At 47.3% G+C, this 21,838-nt stretch overlaps 1 protein-coding gene across 1 annotated transcript in view; it reads right to left on the bottom strand.

Moving 5' to 3' along the window:
• Positions 1–7,923: 7,923 nt before the first annotated feature.
• BRPF3 (bromodomain and PHD finger containing 3) overlaps positions 7,924–21,838 on the bottom strand; it is a 45,258-nt gene continuing 31,343 nt past the window's right edge. Inside the window, exons 10-13 of the mRNA XM_065403871.1 lie at positions 19,036–19,133; positions 14,938–15,035; positions 12,268–12,422; positions 7,924–10,355 (exon numbers count right to left, since the gene is read on the bottom strand). Of these exons, the coding sequence (XP_065259943.1) occupies positions 10,172–10,355; positions 12,268–12,422; positions 14,938–15,035; positions 19,036–19,133 (535 nt within the window). The 3' untranslated portion in view covers positions 7,924–10,171. The remainder of the gene's footprint in view (positions 10,356–12,267; positions 12,423–14,937; positions 15,036–19,035; positions 19,134–21,838) is intronic.

Below are 21,838 nucleotides of genomic sequence, written 5' to 3'. Positions count from 1 at the left end.
TCATGTGGCCTTCACCCCATCCCCAGTGCAGTTTGGTTATACAGGCATGTTCCTGCTCCCTGGCTTGTATCGAAGAGTTTGTCTACCTAGCGCAGTTATGCACGCTCTGGGAGTGTGATATCTAAAGCACACTGTATTGCACATTAATTGGTCTGGGTAGACCATGCTTGTGTGCATTATATGTTCCCTAGTGTGCTTTAATGTAGTGCTTTTTGAAACAGTACTCCGTGTCTATACAAAGAGAAAGCCCTGCAAAACCCCAATTTTGGACATCTATGTAGAATTCAAAAATGACTAAAAATAACCCCACAAAATTAAATTAAATACCCCCCCAAAAAACAAACAAACAAAACAAACAAACAAACAACAGAAGGCTTAAGTATAGTCCATGTAGTGGCCTTCTGCAGAGGGGTGAATTTTGTTCTTGCTGTGTTGTGCATGCAGTGGGATGACTTTTCAAATACATGTTCAATGTGGAAGAGTAAGGATGCCTTTTCAGTGGTCACCTAAAGCAACAGGCATCCATATCTGTACTGGGACACCATCATAGGACCTAACCACATCAGCCATACCATCAGGAGCTCGTTCACCCTGCACATCTACCAATGTGATATATGCCATCATGTGCCAGCAATGCCCCTCTGCCATGTACATTGGCCAAACCGGACAGTCTCTACGCAAAGAATAAACGGACACAAATCTGACATTAGGAATCATAACATTCAAAAACCAGTAGAACACTTCAATCTCTCTGGTCACTCAATAACAGACCTAAAAGTAGCAATTCTTCAACAAAAAAACTTCAAAAACAGACTCCAATGTAAAACTGCAGAACTGGAATTAATTTGCAAACTGGACACCATCAGATTAGGCCTGAATAAAAACTGGGAGTGGTTGGGTCATTAAAAAACCTAAACCTAATTTCCCCAATATTAATTTCCCCCTACTGTTACTCACACCTTCTTGTCAACTGTCTGAAATGGGCCACTCTCATTACCACTTCAAAAGTTATTTTTCCTCCCTTGGTATCCTGCTGTTAATTGAATTGTCTCATTAGATTGACCTCACACTTGGTAAGGCAACTTCCATCCTTTCATGTATTTATACCTGCTCCTGTATTTTCCATTCCATGCATCCGATGAAGTGGGTTCTAGCCCACGAAAGCTTATGCCCAAATAAATGTGTTAGTCTCTAAGGTGCCACAAGGACTCCTCATTGTTTTTGCTGATACAGACTAACACGGCTACCACTCTGAAACCTGTATTGGGAGAGGTTCTCGATGGCCTGGGTTATACAGGAAGACAGACAAGGTGATCCCAATGGTCCCTTGGCGTCTATGACTATCAGAGTCTCAGAGTGGGCTACTTAACAGTCAGCTTTGCAGATGATGCCCAGAGTTGAAGGTCACCCTCGTGCTCCTAGAGTTGGGGCAAGGTTATGGACTGAATATCTAGGTGCTGTTTTCAACACCTGCAATCAACAATTCGGTGTCTAAGGAAGGCAGCTTAGGTGGTTGTGAGACTTACACAACCCCTTTCTGAGTGCAGTTGAAACAAGTCCTGGTTAAAACCTGGACTTCATTCCTGCAAAGAAAATCCCTCCTGGATTGGCAGTTAGCCATGAGGGTCCAAAGAGTTTGTTTGCCATTAGGAAGAGATTTTTACCCAAGGCCAAGAGAAGGTGCATGTGCCCCAAAAGGCCATCACATCTTGCAGGTATCTAACAGGCGAGTCTAATAATCAGCAGAGGGAAATGGATTGCATTCTAAGACGGTGACAGAGAACACGGATGTCTAACGATTGACAATTGGCTTAACCAGGTGCCACCTAACTGCATTGCCAGTACCTGGCAGCGAAGTGGCTCAAGACACTTAGCCGCGCGTATGCTTGGATGTCTGCTCACCCAGGCTGTGACACAATTTGTTGACTCTTGCAATACACTGAAAATTCAGCCAAAGGAGACGGTGGGAGAGGGGGAAGGAAGCGATTCCTTAATAGCAATTGTGTTTCCATAGCATCTACTGGCGGAATAGATCAATGCACCTTACAAAAGGTAGATATGTCCTTCCTATTAGGGAGCAGAGGTATAAAGATGTTACATGACTTGCCCAAGGTCTGATGATGAGTCAGTGGCAGCCTTACCATGCTACGGTAATATTATTAACATAACACCCTTTCCCTGCCTTCAGTATTTAAACAAAACCAGGATTCAAAGCCTATCCTAAGCTTTCAGTGTGTCTAGTTGTGACTGCGCTTCCGGCTCCCTGTCACTAGGGGGCAGTTCTCATCTGATTCCCCAAGACAGGCGTCCCCTCCAGCACAGACCACCCCACCCTGCCAGCAACCGGCCCCCCCTCCAGGAGACACATAACCCCCCCCACCAACAGAAAATCCATTACTGCAGGGTCTAACCCCCCACGCCATCGCTAACGGCCCCGTCCCCGGTGAGACTGGGGATCTTGCCAGCCCTCTCTAACAGCCACCCATTCACCCATACACCTGGCAATCCCTGCAGCACGCAGCATTCCCCTTCAGTGCCTGGGAGTGGGGAGCCCACCGATGGTCCAGTGCCATCTTCCAGCCCATCCTCATGGACATACGGGGAAGGTGCTCAGGTCAGGCCGGGAGCTGAAGGAAACAGTTCCCCAGCCCAGCAAGCTTGCAGTGCCTTTGCTGCTGGGCCCACTGTAGGCCCTGTGTTCGGAGGACGACTCTCCAGACAGAATCTCCAACACAGGCTGTCTCCAAACGGCACCACGCTAACCCCGGCGGAGCAGGCGGCCCTGCGGGCATCTTGCCAAGCCAGAGACACCATCCAAAATGAGGAGCCCTCCCAGGAGCAGAGCACTTAACAGAAACAAGGCTCAAAGCAGCGTGGCCGCAAAGAGGTAGGCTGCAAAGCATCCTCTCCCCACTCTCTTTGCCTGCGATGCCCTGTCACATTCAGAGACCAGCCACACCCTGGGCATGGGAGGGAAAGTGAATTATTAAAGCACTGGCCTGTTTACATCGGCTGTTATTCTGGTGATACAGCAGCTCCGAGCCGGGAGCAGACCGTGCTCAGAGAGAGACGATTTCCCATGCCGGACGCTGAACAGGTGTTCTGGCCTGGGCATTAATCAGTCTCTAGACTAAGCCCCAGCAACACAGCCTCGCGTTCCTCCTTTGCTAAGGGTGACACGAAGGAGCTAGGGGATCCATATGCTTTTTTTTCTTAATTCTTACAGAGTTTGCACAAAGGAAAGTGGAATTGATCCCTGTAGCTGCCCCTTGAAACCTACAGCTCAGCTGTAAGGAACAGGCAGGCAGCAGCAGCTGAAAGGCCAAATCTATTAGGGGGAAACCAGGAATTTAATTACTGGGGAGTTTACAAGCTGTCTGTGATAGCGGACGGGCCACCGGGGATGGGAGATTACCAGAAACCAGGGCTTTTCAGGCTGCCAAGTCACCCGAGCCGAAGAGGCCAGGAATATTGCAGCAAGGTAGGTCCAGAGAGCTGGGGAGAAAGCAGGGATCGAGGACGATGCTTCAAAGCAAGGGGTGCAAATTCTAGGTCTCTCCTGAGCACAAGCTGAGGAGCCAGGAGCTAGTTCCTCCCCCCCCCCCCCCATGCCTTTCTGCATTCGTTGTCTTCACCCTTTACGTTAGCTGGAGGCAAATGCATTTTACATCGATTTAGTCCTGGCTTGACAGAGCTGGAGCATAAGGGGCTGACCCCAAGCCCATTGTGATCAGTGGAAAGACTCCTCTTGACTCTGGGGAGTTTTTGGAGCAAGCCCTGAATCCTTCCACAGAAGAGGCAGCGCACGGGTCCTCTGCTCACGGTGCAGAAGGAATCCCGCAGGCTTCTCAGCAGGACGGCTCCTCTGGGCGGCAGGGCAGCACATCCGATCAGGCCTCTCCTTGCCCCTTGACTAAGAGCTGGGTGGAAGGGAATAACCATGTGTGGGAGGGGCTTTAAATACCCTCCCCGCCACCCCATATATTGGGCCTGGTGTGTGCATCTGTGGCCCAGCCACTAGATGGGGACGGAGAAGGGTCGCTCCTTCTAGCCTAGGGCTGGCGAGAGGGGAAAGACGGATGGACCGGGAGGCTGGTGTTTTCTGTCAGCAGTACAGTCAGAGCCAACAAAGCTTCCTCCATCTGTGCCTGGAGCGACCCACCTCAGACACACGAGGGCAGTTCGGTCTCCAGGGCTCATCCAGCCCTTGGCCTCTCTGCTGCGCTTGCCCAGTTCTGGGCTGGATGGCTTTGCAACACACACACTAGGAATTGGACTGGGAGAGTAAGCAGTTCTGCTGTAGCACACCCCTCCTGCTGGCCAAACACATCACTGCATGTGCTCCTTGCCTCAGTTTCCCTTTACCCCCCTTTTCTGCTCCCCCCCCGCGATTCACAGGGCTCAGCCCTCCAGCTAGGTCACTCTCAGAGTTCCGTCCCCTTCCAGGCTAACACCAGTCCAAACAAACAAACGGTTCTTCCTCCCTGCTTGGGCCCCTTTTCAGCCAGCCTCCCCTCAGTTCCCAGCCCTTCCAGGATACCTTTAAGTCTGTCCACTCTGGGTTGGAGCCCCAGCTCCCAGGCCGCTTCCCTGGAGTCCTTCCAGCCCCTCCTCGGGGGCCTTCCCCAGAGCCCAGCTTGCTCCCTGCAGTTCCTCCTTCCAAGTGAGCGCTCTGCTTTGCTGAGGCCCAGGTGTTTATTAGGCTGTCACCTGACCCCAGTTAGTCCAGTCCCTAGGCTGGGGGGCAGCTAATTATGGCACAGCTGAGGTTGATTGAGCAGGGCTGGCCCACAAAGGGCAAACCACCCTGTTATAGGGAGCATCAGCTCGTTTCCCACAGGCCCCCACACAGCCACCAGATGGTAACACGTCTTGGGCACTACCAGCCTGAGCTGGCAACCTGGGAGAAGCTCTGCCTTCCCCTCCTAGGCTCGTGAGCTAGCTGGTCCCCTCGGGGTCTGCACACTGCAGGCGTTTTCTTTTCATTCTCCTTTCCCCCGGCCCTTTCTCCTGTCCAGTTTCTCAGCAGCTGCTTCCCACTTTGGGCCAGCCCCGGGTTCTGAGCGCTCTGCTAGCCTGAGCCCAGCAGTGCTTCGGAGGGAGAGAAAACAATCCCACACTGTGCAGGACGACACCCTGGAGGGACGGACGGACTGGCGCACGCGTGGGACTCCAGCATGTGTGTGGGTTTCCGCATAACCTGACTGCCAGTTGCATTGGCTGCAGTAAAACTAACCATTTAAGACGTGGCTGGATGGAAAAGGCAAAGCAGCATTTGGGATAAGGCAGCACTCCCTCCCTGCCCCTAGCTAGAGAAGTGATGGATCCCGGAGCAGTAACGAGACAGTGAGGTCTCCTCCCCTCCTCTCCCCCCCCGCCCTCCCCCAGGGATTCAGAGCATGGAAGAGTGGGAGAAGATTCTCTTAAACGGCCTGGTTGCCACCTAGAGGGATGTAGAGGGAAATCAGAGAAAAATCCAGCGAGGCTGTGCCCTGTGCCAGGCAGCATCTGCAGAACCACTCATCCACAGTAATGCCTGGGCATCAAGGAGAGACGGCCAGGATAGAAATCCCAACCAGGACAGAGGGCCAGGACAGAGATCTCACATGGATGAGAATCAGTTTTGTAGCCAGTCCATCCACTTGGCCAATGCAACACCTTTCCCTACTGTGTGTTTGCTAAGTCTCAAAGACAAGGCCGTGCCGATCCTTCACTTTCCATGGCGGTCAAGTGCCAAGTTCAGTGAGGCTGTGAACAATGATCTGAACGGCCCAACGGGTGGAAGGGTAAAGCAGTGTAACTTGCACCCACCTGGTGTTCCTTGGGGGTGATTCTCACAACGAAGGCCGGATTTGGATTGGTGTTACAACGGGCGCCAGGGCCGAATCCAGGCCCACGAGGGAGGAAGCAGATGCAGCAGCTAGGGAAGCAACATCTGGGCGTGTAGTAAATCAGCGCTCTGCTGACTGCCCTGGAGTTACCCAAAGGATGAAGGCGGCGCGACATTCTGTGTTAGGATCAGACTGTGACTCTCTGGGGAGGGGCCCCACCCTGTGTGGTTTAGCACGACGGGGACCCAACCCTGGACAGCTCTATAGCGGAGCTAAGCGGGGGGGGAGGGATAGCTCAGTGGGTTGAGCATTGGCCTGCTAAACCTAGGGTTGTGAGTTCAATCCTTGAGGGGGCCATTTAGGGATATGGGGCAAAAATTTGTTGGATGATTTAATTGGGGATTGGTCCTGCTTTGAGCAGGGGGTTGGACTAGATGATCTCCTGAGGTCCCTTCCAACCCTGATATTCTATGATCATTTTATCTGATACCCATATAGCCCCCACACGGAGGATGTGTGTCTTCATTGCAGAGTTGGCCTAGGTTCTCACTCAGGGGTTGCCCCTAGTCCCCCTCCCATCCAAACGCAAACCCCTCCCTCACCCAAGTTAAGTGGTGCTTTCAACCCAGGCTAGCTAGCCTGCCAGGGGGTGGGTGGGGGAGGTGTTAGAGCCTGAGCTCTGCTTTCACTGGTGCTGTGAGAATACTGGTGTCACTCCAGTGCCTTCCCACAAGAGTGACAAGCCAAGTTGATCTCAGCAGCAGTGTTTGAATGGACCACTGTAAGCGTCCGGGGTGCTTCTGGAGGCAAAGGCTCTGAGGTCTATCCCACACTGCTACGTTGCGTGGCGTACCTGATGGCTGTGAAGCCCTGCCATGTCTGCAGGCCCAGATCTTAAACCCGGGTTAGGAATATAAAAAGGAATTTGAGATGAAAGCCCAACCGGGTTTAAAAGCAAAGAAGCCACATGGCTTAAAAGGACTAGGAAAGAATGTGCTGAAGAGCCAACTGAAAAAAGAACTTTAAACCCTAGCTGAGTTGGTCAGAAAACCTCCACCTGCTGGGAGCCAGGAAAGAACTGATCCAGCAGGTCTGCATAGCTGGTACCTATGGTTTCCCATTCGAGTGGACTGATGGCATGGTTTATTTGTTCTTGTCTCCATCTGCCGGTAGGAGCGGGAGGTCATATTACTTGCTGCCTGGCATTTCAGGAGACAGGAAAATAAGGGCTCAATTCTCCTCTCATTTGCAACAGCTCTATGCCAAATATCAATCCATCGACTACAGTGGAATCACTCCTGATGTGTACTGGGGGAAGTGAGATGAGAATGAGGCTTTACAAGCTAGCAACAGGGGAGATTTCATCGGTAACGTGAGCAAATAAAAAGCAGGTGCTTGTCACAAGCCTCAGAGTAGTTATTCTTTCTCAAGAGCACTCCGGCTGCAAGGCCAGACCAGCGCTACAGTGAGTCTTAGGAATAAGAAAAGCAGATGAACCGAGACGACTTCAAGCCGGCCCAGGAAGCAGACACCTCAGACCAAGGGGTTAAATTCATCCATGCGCGGAGTGCCAACACGATGTGGACCATTTAAGTCCCATTTAAGCTGTTAGGCCCTGATCCTGCAATGAGATACGAACAGGAAGACCGTCTGCACCCGTGCTCGGTCCCTCTGAAATCAATGAGGGACAGCAGGATCCAGGCTCAGGGTTTAAGTGAGACTTCAGTGGCACATAGGCCTTGCGTTGGTCCTCTGCCCAGGGGTGAATTTCACATCCTCTGCAGGACTATTTTCATTGTTTACTGCAATACATCCCACATGGAGCCATTCATTCTATGGCAATATGGAGGATAAAGGGAAACAAACCATAGCAGCGGGTAATTAGCAAGGGACCTGGAGGAACCAAGGAGCTGCTCCTCAGATATCAGAGAGACCCTACTCTGCTTGCCAAAAAGCACTCTGCAGAAGAGGACAGTTCTTCAAGATGTGATCCTCATTAGGTTTCTTGCATGTTTCTCATCCCGGTGGGCTGGCGGAGGGTGGGAAAGCAGTCTTCAAAAGTCTGAACACGCCAGGACAACACGACCACAGATTTTACATTAGAACATTTATTTCTCAGAGAGAAAATATAGTTTCAGACAGTCAGATTATAGTAGGTAAAATTAGCATTTTTTTTTCTTTACAAGCATAGATTTTCTTATTACCTCTCTTATACCATCTGATATAAACAATTCTAGAAAGCAAATAAACTCACTTTCTACAATAAATAGAGCAATCTGTGCTTTACAGCAGACTGACAGTAACGTTTAGGTCCCGTAGCAACAGCAGGATATTAGCCAATTAAACTTCTAAAATGTCATTAAAAAAAAAAAAAGGAAACAAAACAAAAACAAATCCCCCACACCGCCCCCAAGATCTTAAAACAGTTATACACAGGTCACAAGTCCACAGCTGAGCTACTATCTGGAAAAAGTGTATGTTCCTTTAAATAAATTATACTGTGTGCATACAAAAAGACCCAGCAACACAACTGAGGACTTTCAAGAATGGTGACAATAGGCCTGAATAATTTAGAACAATATTTTACAACTATGTACACAACTTCCTTCCCTATCCACACTCTTTAGGGATTATTTTTTTTACAAAATCCTATACCCCGTCTTTATATGTTACAGGTATTTTCCTTAAAGTGTGGTTCCATGTCCCAATGTATAAGAAGTGGTACTTTAAAAAAGTAGACCAAGTAGAAATGGCAGTGATTCCCCCCCCCCCCCATTTATTATTATTTTCTCCCCACATTCTCTTTAGTATGAAAAAGTTAAAATAATAAAAAAATATTGAGTTAAAAAGCGAAAGGATGATATTCTGTCTACAATCTTGATCTGCACCTTTGGTTCTTAAAATTTAAAAGAAAAAAAAACCACAACAGAACAGATAAGAGAAATGATGTATCCTTGGCTAATAGAAAAGAAAAGTTTTGTCATCAGCTTTCAAACATTAGCTGTCCCTGTTTTTGCAATACAAAAGCAATAAAACAGGATTCTCTGCAGAGCTGGGGTTTTGTTTTTTTGTTTTGAATGGATCGCAAATGCTAGAGACCCACAGAGCAGGGAAGAGATGTGTTTGTGTGAGAAAAAGTGAACGGGTGAAATGGTTATGTGCTCCAGCTAGCAGGAATCCAGTCACAGCTTTAATTCAGTCCAAACCAAGCTGGAGGAAAACTTTAAAAAGACAGTCAGTGAAAAAATAAGGGCAGAGAGGAATTGGGGTCTGACATTCCAACTAGTTATTTTAAACTGAATGTGCATAAAACGACACCACAGGGTGTGTCTTCCTCCCTCCCTGATCAACGTTAGTGTCCGTAAAGCTGCTCCAGCTGATTAGACGCTTCCAAAATTAGGTTAAAAAAACATAAAAGACATTTTCTTGCCCAGACTCAATACTCTGTTAAGATGCAATATGAAGTACATGTTCTTGGAATTGTCACACGGTCACTGAAATTGAAATTTACACATGAAAACTATTGACTATAAAGGTCTAGATCACACACACATAAAAATAAAAAATAAAATTAGGGAACTTGTTTTTTATATTTAAAGCTCTGTGCATCTGTGCATGTGTGCGTAAGGAAAAGGGGAGTTATCAAAATATGATCTCAATCTTTTCTAATTGTGGTGAAAACCTACTATGAAAACATATTATATATACATAGGCATGAGAGTCATAACAATAACAGTAGGCTGCAAATTTGTTAACGCCATGGGGCAACCAATGTCATTTAAAAAATGAAATTAAAAAAGTCCAGTGATGGTTATTGTAAATTTGGCACAAGACAGTCCAGTTGGAGTTCCACTAAAGGGTACTGGTTTATTTACAATGGTGATGGATTCCAGAGAATTACTCAGGGCTGGCTGCAGACTAAAAACCCAAGAGGTGTGGGGCGTGAGGTCCAACCATCAGACTGCAGCTCCCCCCGCACTTCACCAGCTGACCGTGACTTCTGCCAAGGCACAGCTGTCACACTGCAGCTCTTCCTGCCTTCTTTCTTGTGGTCCAGCCTAATACATCACTTCCTCTCCTGCCGGCTCTTCAATGAGACACATTCAGAAAGAATCCGGACAGGCTTTTTGGCACGAATCAAGGTACTTTATAGGAGCTGCTCACACTGTTAGGCATAATGCAGCTCTCACAGGAACGGAAAAGAACACAGCAGACGCCCCATCACACTCCTCCAGGCAGGGAGGAAGCCCCTACCATTCTGTGCATGGCAAGGTCCACTGTGCCAACAGGTGCAAGCACTGGGTCTGAAAGAATGGGGCAGAGTGGGCATTTCCGACTCCCTACAGATAATTTGATGTGACAAAGGGGTGGTCTCCCCGGACGCGGCTCATGTGGATCATTGCTCGGTCGTACGCCACCTGGACGGACTTGCGGATGCTGGTTTTTCGGCCCTCCATCATCTTTAGCTTGTCCACTGTGTCGTCCACCCCAAGGGGAAGAACTTTGTCCCGCGGAAGCCATTGCCTGCAATCCAAGCAGAATACCAAAACCCCTGTCACCGAGAGAAATGGACAGGCTCTAGCGTTTTTGCTGCCCCAAGCAGCAAAAAAAAAAAAAAAAGCCGCGATCGGTGGCAATTCAGTGGCAGCTCTACCGCCGCTTCATTCTACGGCAGCAATTTGGCGGCAGGTCCTTCACTCCGAGAGGGAGCGAGGGGCCCGCCGCCGAATTGCCGCCGAAGAGCCGGACGTGCCGCCCCTCTTCGTTGGCCACCCCAGGCACCTGCTTGCTACGCTGGTGCCGGCCCTGAATGGAGAGAGGGCAGATGGGAAAGAATGGCCGATGGCCCAGGGCCACCAAGACTTCCAGCACTTTCAAGGCTAAGGGCTAAAATCTCTCTAGCTTTGCAGAAAGCTATAGTCATACAGTGCAATGAAGCTTGAGAACCCCGTGCTAGGCCTCTTGTGGAGATGGAGTCATGACGTCGGTGAAGTATGGCACTTACATCGGCAGGGCAAGGCTGTAGTGTAGACATTGACATAATTAGGCCAACATGAGGTGCCTTACGTCGACCTGTGTATTGCAGACCATGCCTAAGGGAGTTAGGAGCTCACTGAAATGGGATGTGGATGCCTAATTCCCTTGGGCTCCTTTGAAAATCCTAGCATCATTCCATTTTGCAATGCCAAGCGGAGAGTTAATAATAAAAGAAGAAGAAAGAAAAATCCTATTCATTATCTCTTCTGGGTTTCCTAGTGTATCTGTCTACTCTGTGTCTACTTTGTTCAGAGTGTAAGCTCTTTGAAGCAGCGATCTGAAGTGCACATGGCTATTACCTACCATGTGACTTTTACTTGCACAGTCAGTCCCTCTTTCCTTGTGGGAGCTCCTGATTCACTAATGCAGCTCCTTGAGGATGTGGCTATCAGCATCATTATAGGGACTCACCTCTCTCCCAGGTTGTCTGCAGTGTTGTTGTAGCCGTATCAGTTCCAAGATATAAGAAAGACAAGGTGGGTTACGTAATATCTTTTGGTGGACTAACTTCTCCAGAGACCTGACGAAGAGCTCTGTGTACCTCGATAGCGTGTCTCTTTCACTAACAGAACCTGGTCCACTAAAAGATATTAGTTCATCCCCCTTGTCTCTCTCCCAGTATATCGCTCCAATTTTACAATCTTTACATTGCTTCACATATGGATTTCAAGGCTTTATTGCTTATTTTCAAAGCACTTCATTGGCTTGGGGGCTTATTATATCTGATCGGTCTTTTGCTACCATATAAACCTGGTCATCCACTGAGGCCAAGATCAGCAGAGTATTTAGTCTGTCTGAGATAGAATGATAAAGTCCTTGAGAGCTAGGCACAAAATTTTCACTTGGATGCCTTACGATAGGTGCCTAAAATCCATATTATGGAACTTAAACAAATAGCCTGATCTGGAAACTGTAGGCACTCAGCACCTCTGAAAAATGAGGCTGCTTGTTTAGGTGTCTAAATGTGGAATAAATCTAATGTTTTGAAAATGCTGACCTAGAAATTTTAGCAAAATTTCTCTACAACGGTAGAACTGGCTGCACGGTCTGCCTCAGCTTTCAGAACAAAAGGCACTTTTTATTGGCTGCTGATTTTGACTGTAAAATTAGTTCTCGATACAATTCAGTATTTTTGTTGTAAAAGCATCCTGTGATCCTGGGGTAAGGCCATAGTGCAAATGCCTCTTCCACCTGCTGATCATGTAAGCAGGCAAGCCCACTGTCATGCATTCGGGCAAGGGAGAGGTGTGCAAACCCCTTCAATGAGATTTTTGTGACTTCTGTGTCTTTAAAAATGCTCCACCTTAAATCTGCCTTAATAATGACAAGTCTTTTAGGCCCCCTTGTCCTGAGATTCTGTTAAATCTTCCTTCTGGGCAGCCCATGTCTGTTCACTCACCAGGTTCTCTTGTTGTCAAAGAACAGGACAAGGAAGAGCTTTTCTCCTGCCTCTGTCTGTTTCTGCTCCCCCAACTTCAACACATCCAGGGGAGGGACGGGGATGGGGACTCCGTTGTGAAGGAGGCCCTCGCGTGGCATCTTGGGATCAATTATCTGGAGAGACAGATGAGGCGCACGGATCAGTATTTTGAAAGCCCCACCACAGGAGCCTCCTGCAAGTTCAGCCTAAGAGCACAGCCCTGCTCTGTGCTGCCTGAGCAAAAAGGCACCGGGGGGAGGGAACCTGCAGGGAACAGGGGGGAGGAAGAGGATGCAAAAGAGTTCAGACTTTTGATAGCAGACATGGGATTTCCCAATGCAAAATACATTTGTGCTAATGGGAGGGCTCTCGACCTGCTCAGCACCAGAGATTAAACACCTTCATAGCCAAGCTAAATGCAGTCTGAAACCAAGGGGTTTACATGGGATATCAGTCAGGACAGAAACGGGCAATGGGAGCCATATAAGCACCTAAGATAGTTAGATAGTCATTATGATTATAATTTAATATTTGTACTACAGTAACAATCAGAGGCTCTGGTCAGGATCAAGGTCCCATTATGCTAAGCATGAAGCCCTGAAGAAAAGCAGAGAAAACATAGCGTATCTATACTCTCTCTCTTTCAGTATGTCCAAGCTAGATGGTTAAAGTAACCTATGACATATAAGCAAGAGGCACCCTCCTGCTCCATTTGAGTAACTCCCTGCACAGTCTTCGTAGAAGAGGGTTTGTCTCTAGGGCATATGCAGTATTGTGGGAGACCCATAAGGTCTCCAGCCCAGAGGCTAATTTTGAAAGGGAAAGGACTTGAACATACAGCGTTGAGTGAGGCACTGTCACAATATTGTATTTTAATATATACTTTTTTGGTAGTCAATAACTTAGTATAAACCCAGTATTTTATTATTTAAATTCACACAGTAAATGTAACAAGATTATTGCATCCAATAGGCATATGTTGCTCTCACTCATGCCAGTTTTACCCGGCTGCAACTCCATGGACTTCAGTGGAGTTACTTCTGAATTTACACTGGTACTAAATGAGAATCCGGTCTAGTATTTCAGAAGTGTTGACAGGCAGTGCCAGATCCAGGGGTACTCTGGCCAAAAATGCAGATGTAAAATCAAACGTATCAATTCTCTCTGTATAAAGCAGAAATGCCAATGTGCCCAACATTTACATTAGGTCAGACGAGGAAGATGAAACTGCAGAAACCAGATATGAAACCAGGTCCAGTCTTCTGTGCTTTCTGACCTGGGCGCAGAAATGCAGCCTACTGGCTTAGATGACCTGTTGGGCGCTGACACTGGCCAGCTGGACGAATTTGATAACAACACTCTTCATAAGCACAGCAGATTGTGTTCAGTTTCAACTATGACATAAGACTCTGTCTATATTGATGTAACTGTTTAAAAACCAAGCTTTGACACAGTCTAAACTCTGCTTGTGGCCAAACGAGGATCTAAAATGCCTTAGTTGGCCAATATGGGACAGCACAGAACAATTGTTCTCTACCTTGGGCTCCTACCTGGGCTAGGAACATGGATTATGAACACCATTCTAGCATAGTTTGGTCCTGTCTACAGTGACTGGCCAAACAGTGATGGAATTCTGCTTGGCCACAATCAAGTATAAACCCTGGTTAAGCTCAAGCATGGTGTGAAAACTCTACTGTTACACCAGTGTAGATGACGCCTTTGTACTTTCCACCCCTTTGTCTACAATAGCTTTTATTTCCTACAATTTTCCGTCAAAGGGTAACCAGCGACCATCAGCTTTTTGTCTATCCTAGCACTCCCAACAATGCAGATGCACGAGTGGTAGCCACACGGGGAAATTACACAGACACAGGGAACAAAAAGATCAGCTTCTTGAGAGATGTCTTTGTTATATGCAGCAGAAACTGTGAAGAGTAGAATCACACTTACTGCTTATCTGGCTCCTGTTCAAACTTATGTCAGAATTCTCTCTTTATTGGTTATTTAAATAATGCTTGTAAAACACAGTGCTAACTACACTTTTTAGCACTAGCTGTGTTCTTTGCCTTAGACCATGAACTCTAGCACGTTTCCTTTAAACCCCTGATGCCAGTCTATGGATTTCTTAGCAACAGCCCATGCACCAATCTCGAAAGATACTAAGGACTGTTGTTCAAAAGGCCAGGTGCCTAAGGCTTGGCGCAAAAATGTGCATGCAACAGCATATTTGCACATGCAATTACTGTAATTGTACACATTCATTGGGTATCTGCACATGCAAATGGCCAGTTAGGAATATACACGTGTGACTGCAGTAACTATACAAGCAAAGTGTGTAATTGCACATGCATGTTTCATGTGGCCAACAGCATAGATAGCTCACGCAATACGCCAGAACAGTGAGCAAGATAGGAGAAGAAAGCGCTCATTGCTGGGCACCAACAGATTTATGTTGTGCAACATTTTCCCAGTGGTCTGAAACAATGAGCAAAATGGCAGTTGACAGTGCAACGGAAAGAACCAGGCATTACGTGACCTGGAGGAAGTTTCTCTTTTCTAACTGGCTATGCTGCACCCCCTGCACTGGACTCTGCGTTGCTAAAATTGTTGCTGCAGTAAGGGAGGATCCTGTGCAACAGGCGTACTTACCAAGGCAGGGTAGGATGGATAGCCTCGACACTTTGCCCACACCAACTCCAAAGGTTCCAGTTCAGCGTGGCTCTCAAAGGGCATCAGGAGGTTTCTGCCTAAGGGGTCACAAAGAAACACGACTTAGAAGTGCCTGAGCATTAGTATAGAGAAGTAGGGAACAGAAGAAACAATCTCTGTCTACGAACTCAGACACAGCAGCCTACACGTTCTCCAAAGCAACCAGCTAACGCAGATGAGACTGCTGTTGTGGCTAAAATACACGAGCAGAATTTCTGGCTTGCTTTTTTAAACCTACTTGCTATGTGGTAAGTGCACAGCTGAAATTTCACTGTGTTCAAAATAAACCTACATCCGCCCCACCTTTTACCCCACAAATAGATACGTCACCACTAGGACGTGGGCGTCTACATCATTTTATAATCAACACCATTTTCCTGATGGAGGGCTGACGCAAAATGAAAAGTCACTTGTTTTTGCCTTCTGCTGCCACTCCATGTCCCTGCTCCGAGGCTCTATGTTGTTGTGCAACACCAGAAACAGAGCTGCTTCACATCCTCATGCAGAGCAGGGGGTAAAGTAAGCAGGAGGGGAGTCTCCACCACCTCTCCATGCCTTGGGTAAGAAGCAATCCCACACAGTTCCCCCTCCTCTTGGGATGGTGCAATGAGAGCCCCCCCTCTCGGGCTAATCTATTTTAATTACTGTGCTGGACAATCTGGCTTCATGACTCAGGTCTTGGAAGTTGGAGACTGGGATCTGTCCACCTGTGACTATAAGGTCAGTTGTGTGGAGATTACTATTATTATATTATTATTATTTGTATTACCGTAGTGCTAGGAGCCCGAGTCATGGACCAGGACCCCACTGTGCTAGGGGCTGTACAAACACAGAACAAAAAGATGGTCCCACTGCCTGGAATTTCCCCAGCCATCTCCAACCTGACACGAGGTGGGTCTCACTAGTCCCATGCCAACCTTGCTCTCTTCTGATGCAAAATGCACATGGCTTTGCCTCTGGGATGCCAGTGCAGCCAGTGCAGCCCTGCTTGGCCCCGGACCAACAATACTTTATAAATCATTACTTCCCTAATAGTAAATCTGTGCTCCAGCTCCTCCAAATTCTGAAACACTCTGACTTGGCTCAGCAGGGTCCCCTGTACAGCTCTCACAACATCAGGGGAAGGTGAGCAAAGAACAGCTGAGAAGGTGGTAAGTGCTCATCCTCCTGATCTCATTTCCCAATACAACATTTTCAACAGTGGTGCTTCAGTTAAAGTTTTATTAAAAACTCAATACGGTGATTTAGAAACACACACATCTAAGAAACCTGTTAATAAAAAGGTGGTGCTAAGACCTGTAGCTGACCTGCAGTTGTGGGGGACTCAGCACCTCGGAAAATCAGGCCCTATGTGATTTCTAAGCAGGATTAAGATTTTGTCACTGAATTTTTTAAGAAGAGTCACAGGGTGATAACAGTGGTACATGTAGCTTGATGACAGGTGGAATAGTTCTGAACAGAAGAGTCACCAAAGCAGAAGATACTTTTGTAAACACCAGTACAAATAATGGGTGACATTCACTCTTGTGCAAAGAGCAGGCTCAAAGCATTTCACACCACTTCAACCTTCAAAATAGGGTTTAAGTGTAACTTTAGTGCAGGGGTGAATTCCATTCATAACAAGAAGTGCTTGGGGGAAAGATGCGGTTTGACCCCTTTTTAATTTTTTGAAAGGAAAAAAAAGAGGAATCTTAGGCTTGTCTTCATGATCAATTGGTTTGCAGCAAGCTGGGGTACGAATCTACCCCGCAATAGCCTGCCACAGACCAACTATCTGTGCGCACCCTGCTGACGCACATTAATGTTTAATTAATGCACTTTGATCTAGTCATCTTTGAAACGGGACTAGACCAAAGCACACCAAATAACTGTTAATGCACATCAGCAGGGTCCATGCGGACAATTAGTCCACAGCAGTCTAGTGCAGGGTAGATTCACACCCCAGCTTGCCGTAAAATAAATGGTTGTATAGATGAGAACGTAAGAATGGCCATACCGGGTCAGACCAAAGGTCCATCTAGCCCAGTGTCCTGTCTTCCGACAGTGGCCAGTGTCAGGTGCCCCAGAGGGAACAGAACAGGTAATCATCAAGTTAAGTCCTTAGTTGTGTTTTTATATGCAATGCAGGGTTTAGGGGAGCTCTTGCTTCCTGCTGTTGAAAGGAACCAGCCAAAATGATTTGAGATACTTGAGGTTGGATACTCAATGGTCCAGAGCCATCAAACAATGGCAGAGGTGCTTCAGAGGGTCAAAAGTCTTAAGAGCTGGGGAGTTTCTCACGGCACTCATATTGGATGCACAAGACACAGGAATGATAATCCTGCACTGATGATTTCATTACAGAAATATTAACTCCATTATAAAACTGCAGAAACTCAGGCACAGAGAGGTGAAGTGACTTGCCCTAGAGGGCACAGCAACTCTGGCAGAGCTGGGAGGAGAATCCAGGGGTTCTACGTACCAGTTACCAGCTCTACCAACTAGACACAGTCTCCTCCATTTAAGATGTTGTTTTATACTCTACTTCTTTGTGTTGTCACGGTGTTGTGGCTGGGCTTCTAGCCTCTGTCAGCCAATCACGCAACCCACAGTTTTACTGTGCACCTCACAGTGAGGTTTATTCAGCTATTTTACCACCTAAGCCACAAAAACCTCTAAAATATCAAAATTTGTGAACATTAAAACAAAACAGCCCCCACAAAACACCCATGGAAGATTTCGTAATCGATGGGTCCCATGGCAAAAGCCCAGCCTTATTAATGCTATAGTAATACATATAGTCAGGCTTGCAAGATCAGAGCCTCTTAATTCATGGGATAGGGTCACCACAACTCCCTTCTAATAGCCTAAATTGCAACCCCAACCACATGCCTGAATCAAGAGACACCTTTAATATAGAAACACTGATCAGATTCAGTTCTAGAGTAAATGGGTGCAACTCCCCTAAAATCAAATCATCAGAGATTAATTTGGCCCAGTAAGCCCCAGAACAAAATTATAACGGGTCAAATCCACCCCTAGTGAATCTCTGCTGAAATTAGTGAAGTTACACTAGGGATGAATCCGCATCACTGTTCAGACAGCGAGATTTTTTTCAATGGAGTACAAACACGCAGACTATTCTGCTGTCACGTATCTGGCTGCTTAATCCCTGCAGGGGATGTCTAGCTCAGGCTGATAGAATAAGATTAGCTCCCATTTTTATCATAGCCAGAAGGGCTGCAAAAGTTCCATGTGGGGGACACATGACTAATCTGCTAGCTGCCGGCCTCTGAGAAGGAGTTTTAATTAATGTGAATTTCCCAGGGTGAGAGAGTCTCTGCCCGAGGTGAACGGTCACTATACTGTACAATGCAGACTATAGACTGCATCTGAAGTCAGAATGAATCAGAAAAATACATACATAGGATGAGCTAAGTGAGGGTGAGGTTGGGAAATATATGATGTATTTTTTCTTTTGCTATCCCAATGTGAGGTTAAAATACACAGAGCTCTCCCAAAGATTCAAACTTCCCCAGAAGTGGGCCGACTATGTAAAGCTTATCTCAGCAGCAGTTTGCTGGGTGTACAACGTCCTTGACAATAACAGTTTCCATTGAGATAGGAGACAGAGTACAGTGGCTATAAAGAAGGGGATAGATGTATAGTAGAGAGTTAAGATTCTGATCTCAGCTGCACCAGTGTAAATCTGCAATAACTCCATTGACTGGCCTCAGTACCTGAGGATCAGAATCTGATCACTGGCGTGCTAGAAAACCACAGAATTGCCTTGGGTAATATTAGAAGAGTGTGGCTTAATGACACTGATGTATGGTACACACTGACAAGGAAAGTAGTGATAGCAATAGGACAGTGAACAGCTATGAAGTCAGCTTCACAGACGGCAATCCTTTTATTAGTATTATTTATTATTTGTATGGCGGTAGCGCCTCAGAATCCCAAACACAAACCAGGACCTGTAGTGCCAGGCACTGTACAAACATAAAGAAAAAAAGACTGTCTGCCCCAAAGAGCTTCTTCTGTAGACATTATTCTCACCCGAGCTGCTGTAATCAGAGTCTCCATTCACACCGTCCAAGAAGGGGACCCGAGAAAGGGCTGGCTTCCCTCGACTACGTTTAGGAGGAGTCAAACCACTGTTAAAAAGGAACAGAAAGTAGAGTGTTAGGGAAAGCAAGATTTCACTACAAAACACAGCTGAGTTACAGGATTCCCCAGCTGTTTGGAAAATGCTGGGAAATGATTGGACTGATGCAATCTCAATATGAAAAGAACACTAAAGGTCTACATTCAGCAGGCCTCATTAAATGCTCCAGTAAAATTTGCCAATATATCTGCTTTGATATATTTTTGTGGGTGCAGTTAAGGAGACCTGCTGAACTTGAGGGAGAAACCCATCAAAGAAGTGTACATTAAGAGTCAAATCTATAACACTTAAACTCAACAAGTTTACCTGGTTTGTGTTTAGATATTGGAGGATAAAAGAATAGCCAACATCTTTGAAACAGATTCTAATGGATAAATAGGGCTCCAGTATCAGATTTTCAGGATCTCTTTTTCCTTGTTCTTTATTACCAAGAACATTTATGAAAACAGTATCCCTACGTCTGAAGAATTTTGTAACTCTTGATTTTTGTTCCCTAGCTGAAAATTTTCATTTGTAACATTATAGCAATTTCCTAGTAACCAATTATTTTAAAACAGTAAAGAGAACTGACCCTACTTAGAATAATTGTATATGTTTTCCATGAGGCATCAGGCTAGTTTTCAACTCCTTGTTTTTGTGTGCATCCCACAACTCTAATGTCATTTTTGAGATGTGAATTGCTTGTAATTATAATAAGCATTTACATAGCACTTTTCATCTTCAGAGTGTATTACAAAACATTAACTAATCTTTACAATTCCTTTGTGAGCCAAGTATCATTTCCCCCATTTTATAGGTACGGAAACAGGCAAGGTGAAGTGACACTGAATTCCGGGCTACTGGTCCTGTCCTTAGACCACTGGACCATTCTTACTCCTTTAAGGAACTTCCAGTGGATACAGAAATATCTACCTCATCAGTATTAGAACAAATTATGAGCCCATTTCTCCCACTCTTGCTCACACTAAGTAGTAAGGTAACTCCCTTCTCTTCATGTGCCAATATATTTATGCCTGTAGCTGTAATTTTCACTCCGAGCTTATGCCCAAATAAATCTGTTAGTCTTTAAGTGCCACCAGACTCCTCATTGTTCTTGTGGATACAGACTAACACGGGTACCCCTCTGATACTAAGTAGCACTGTACTCTGTGAGTAGTTCCATTGGTTTCAATGTCCCATTGGCTTCATCAAGACGACATATGGAACAAGAGTCTACTCAACCTAACTAAGAGTGGCAAAACTGATTAGATCATATTATTAGCAGGACGCCCACTATAAGGGTAGATGAAAAGGTGCACCGCTCAGGGAGAGCACTTGGAGGCACTATGCCTCAGAGAGGCTCAACATCTAGGGTTGCCAACTTTCTACTCGCACAAAACTAAACACCCTTACCCCGCCCCCTACTCCACCTCCCCTCTGAGGCCCCGCCCCCTGCTCACTCCATCCCCCCTCCCTCACTTGCTTATTTTCACCAGGCTGGCTCAGGGGGTTGGAGTGTGTGTGTGGGGGTGAGGGCGGGCTCGGGGGGGGGCGGGAATGAGGGGTTTGGGTTGCAGAAGGGGGGGGTCTGGGCTGGGGGATGGAGCCGAGGGGTTTGGAGTATGGGAGGGGGCTCTGGGTTGAGGCAGGGTGTTGGGGAAGGGGGTATGGGCTCTGGGCTGGGGGTGCGGGTTCTGGTGTAGAGTCAGAAATGAGGGGTTCAGGGTGTGAGGGGGAATCCAGGCTGGGGCAGGGGGTCGGGGTGGAGGGATGTGAGGACTCCATCTGGGAATGCAGGCTCTGGGGTGGGGCTGGGGGGTTTGGGATACAGGAGGGTGCTCCAGGCTGGGACCGAGGGGTTCAGGCACGAGAGGGATCAGGGCTGGAGCAGGGGGTTGGGGCGCGCGGGGGTGTGTATGTGTGTGTCAGGGGTGCAGACTCAAGGCGGCGCTTACCTCAGGCAACTCCCAGAAGCAGCGGCATGTCCCCCCTCCGGCTCCTATGCAGAGGGGTGGCCAGGTGGCTCTGCACACTGCCCTGTCCGCAGGTGCCACCCCAACAGCTCCCATTGGCCGCGGTTCCCGGCCAATTTTTTTTTTTTAAATTAATGGAGATATCCTATCTCCTAGAACTGGAAGGGACCTTGAAAGGTCATCAAGTCCAGCCCCCTGCCTTCACTAGCAGGACCAAGTACTGATTTTGCCCCAGATCCCTAAGTGGCCTCCTCAAGGATTGAACTCACAACCCTGGGTTTAGCAGGCCAATGCTCAAACCACTGAGCTATCCCTCCCCCCCATTTTTTAATAAATGGAGATATCCCATCTCCTAGAACTGGAAGGGACCTTGAAAGGTCATCGAGTCCAGCCCCCTGCCTTCACTAGCAGGACCAAGTACTGATTTTGCCCCAGATCCCTAAGTGGCCTCCTCAAGGATTGAACTCACAACCCTGGGTTTAGCAGGCCAATGCTCAAACCACTGAGCTATCCCTCCCCCCAATGGGAGTTGCGGAGCTGGCACTTGGGACGGGGGCAGCGCACGGAGCCCCCTGGCTGCCCCTATGCCTAGGAGTTGGAGGGGAGACATGCCGCTGCTTCTGGGAGCCATGCAAAGCCATGGCAGGCAGGGAGCCTGCCTTAGCTCAGCTGCACTGCCAACCGGACTTTTAACGACCCAGTCAGTGATGCTGACTGGAGACAGCGGAGGCCCTTTTCGACT

The sequence above is a fragment of the Emys orbicularis genome, chromosome 4 (assembly GCF_028017835.1).
Source record: "Emys orbicularis isolate rEmyOrb1 chromosome 4, rEmyOrb1.hap1, whole genome shotgun sequence".
In the NCBI taxonomy this organism is placed as follows: Eukaryota; Metazoa; Chordata; order Testudines; family Emydidae; genus Emys; species Emys orbicularis.
This window is presented reverse-complemented; position numbering and strand designations above follow the sequence as displayed.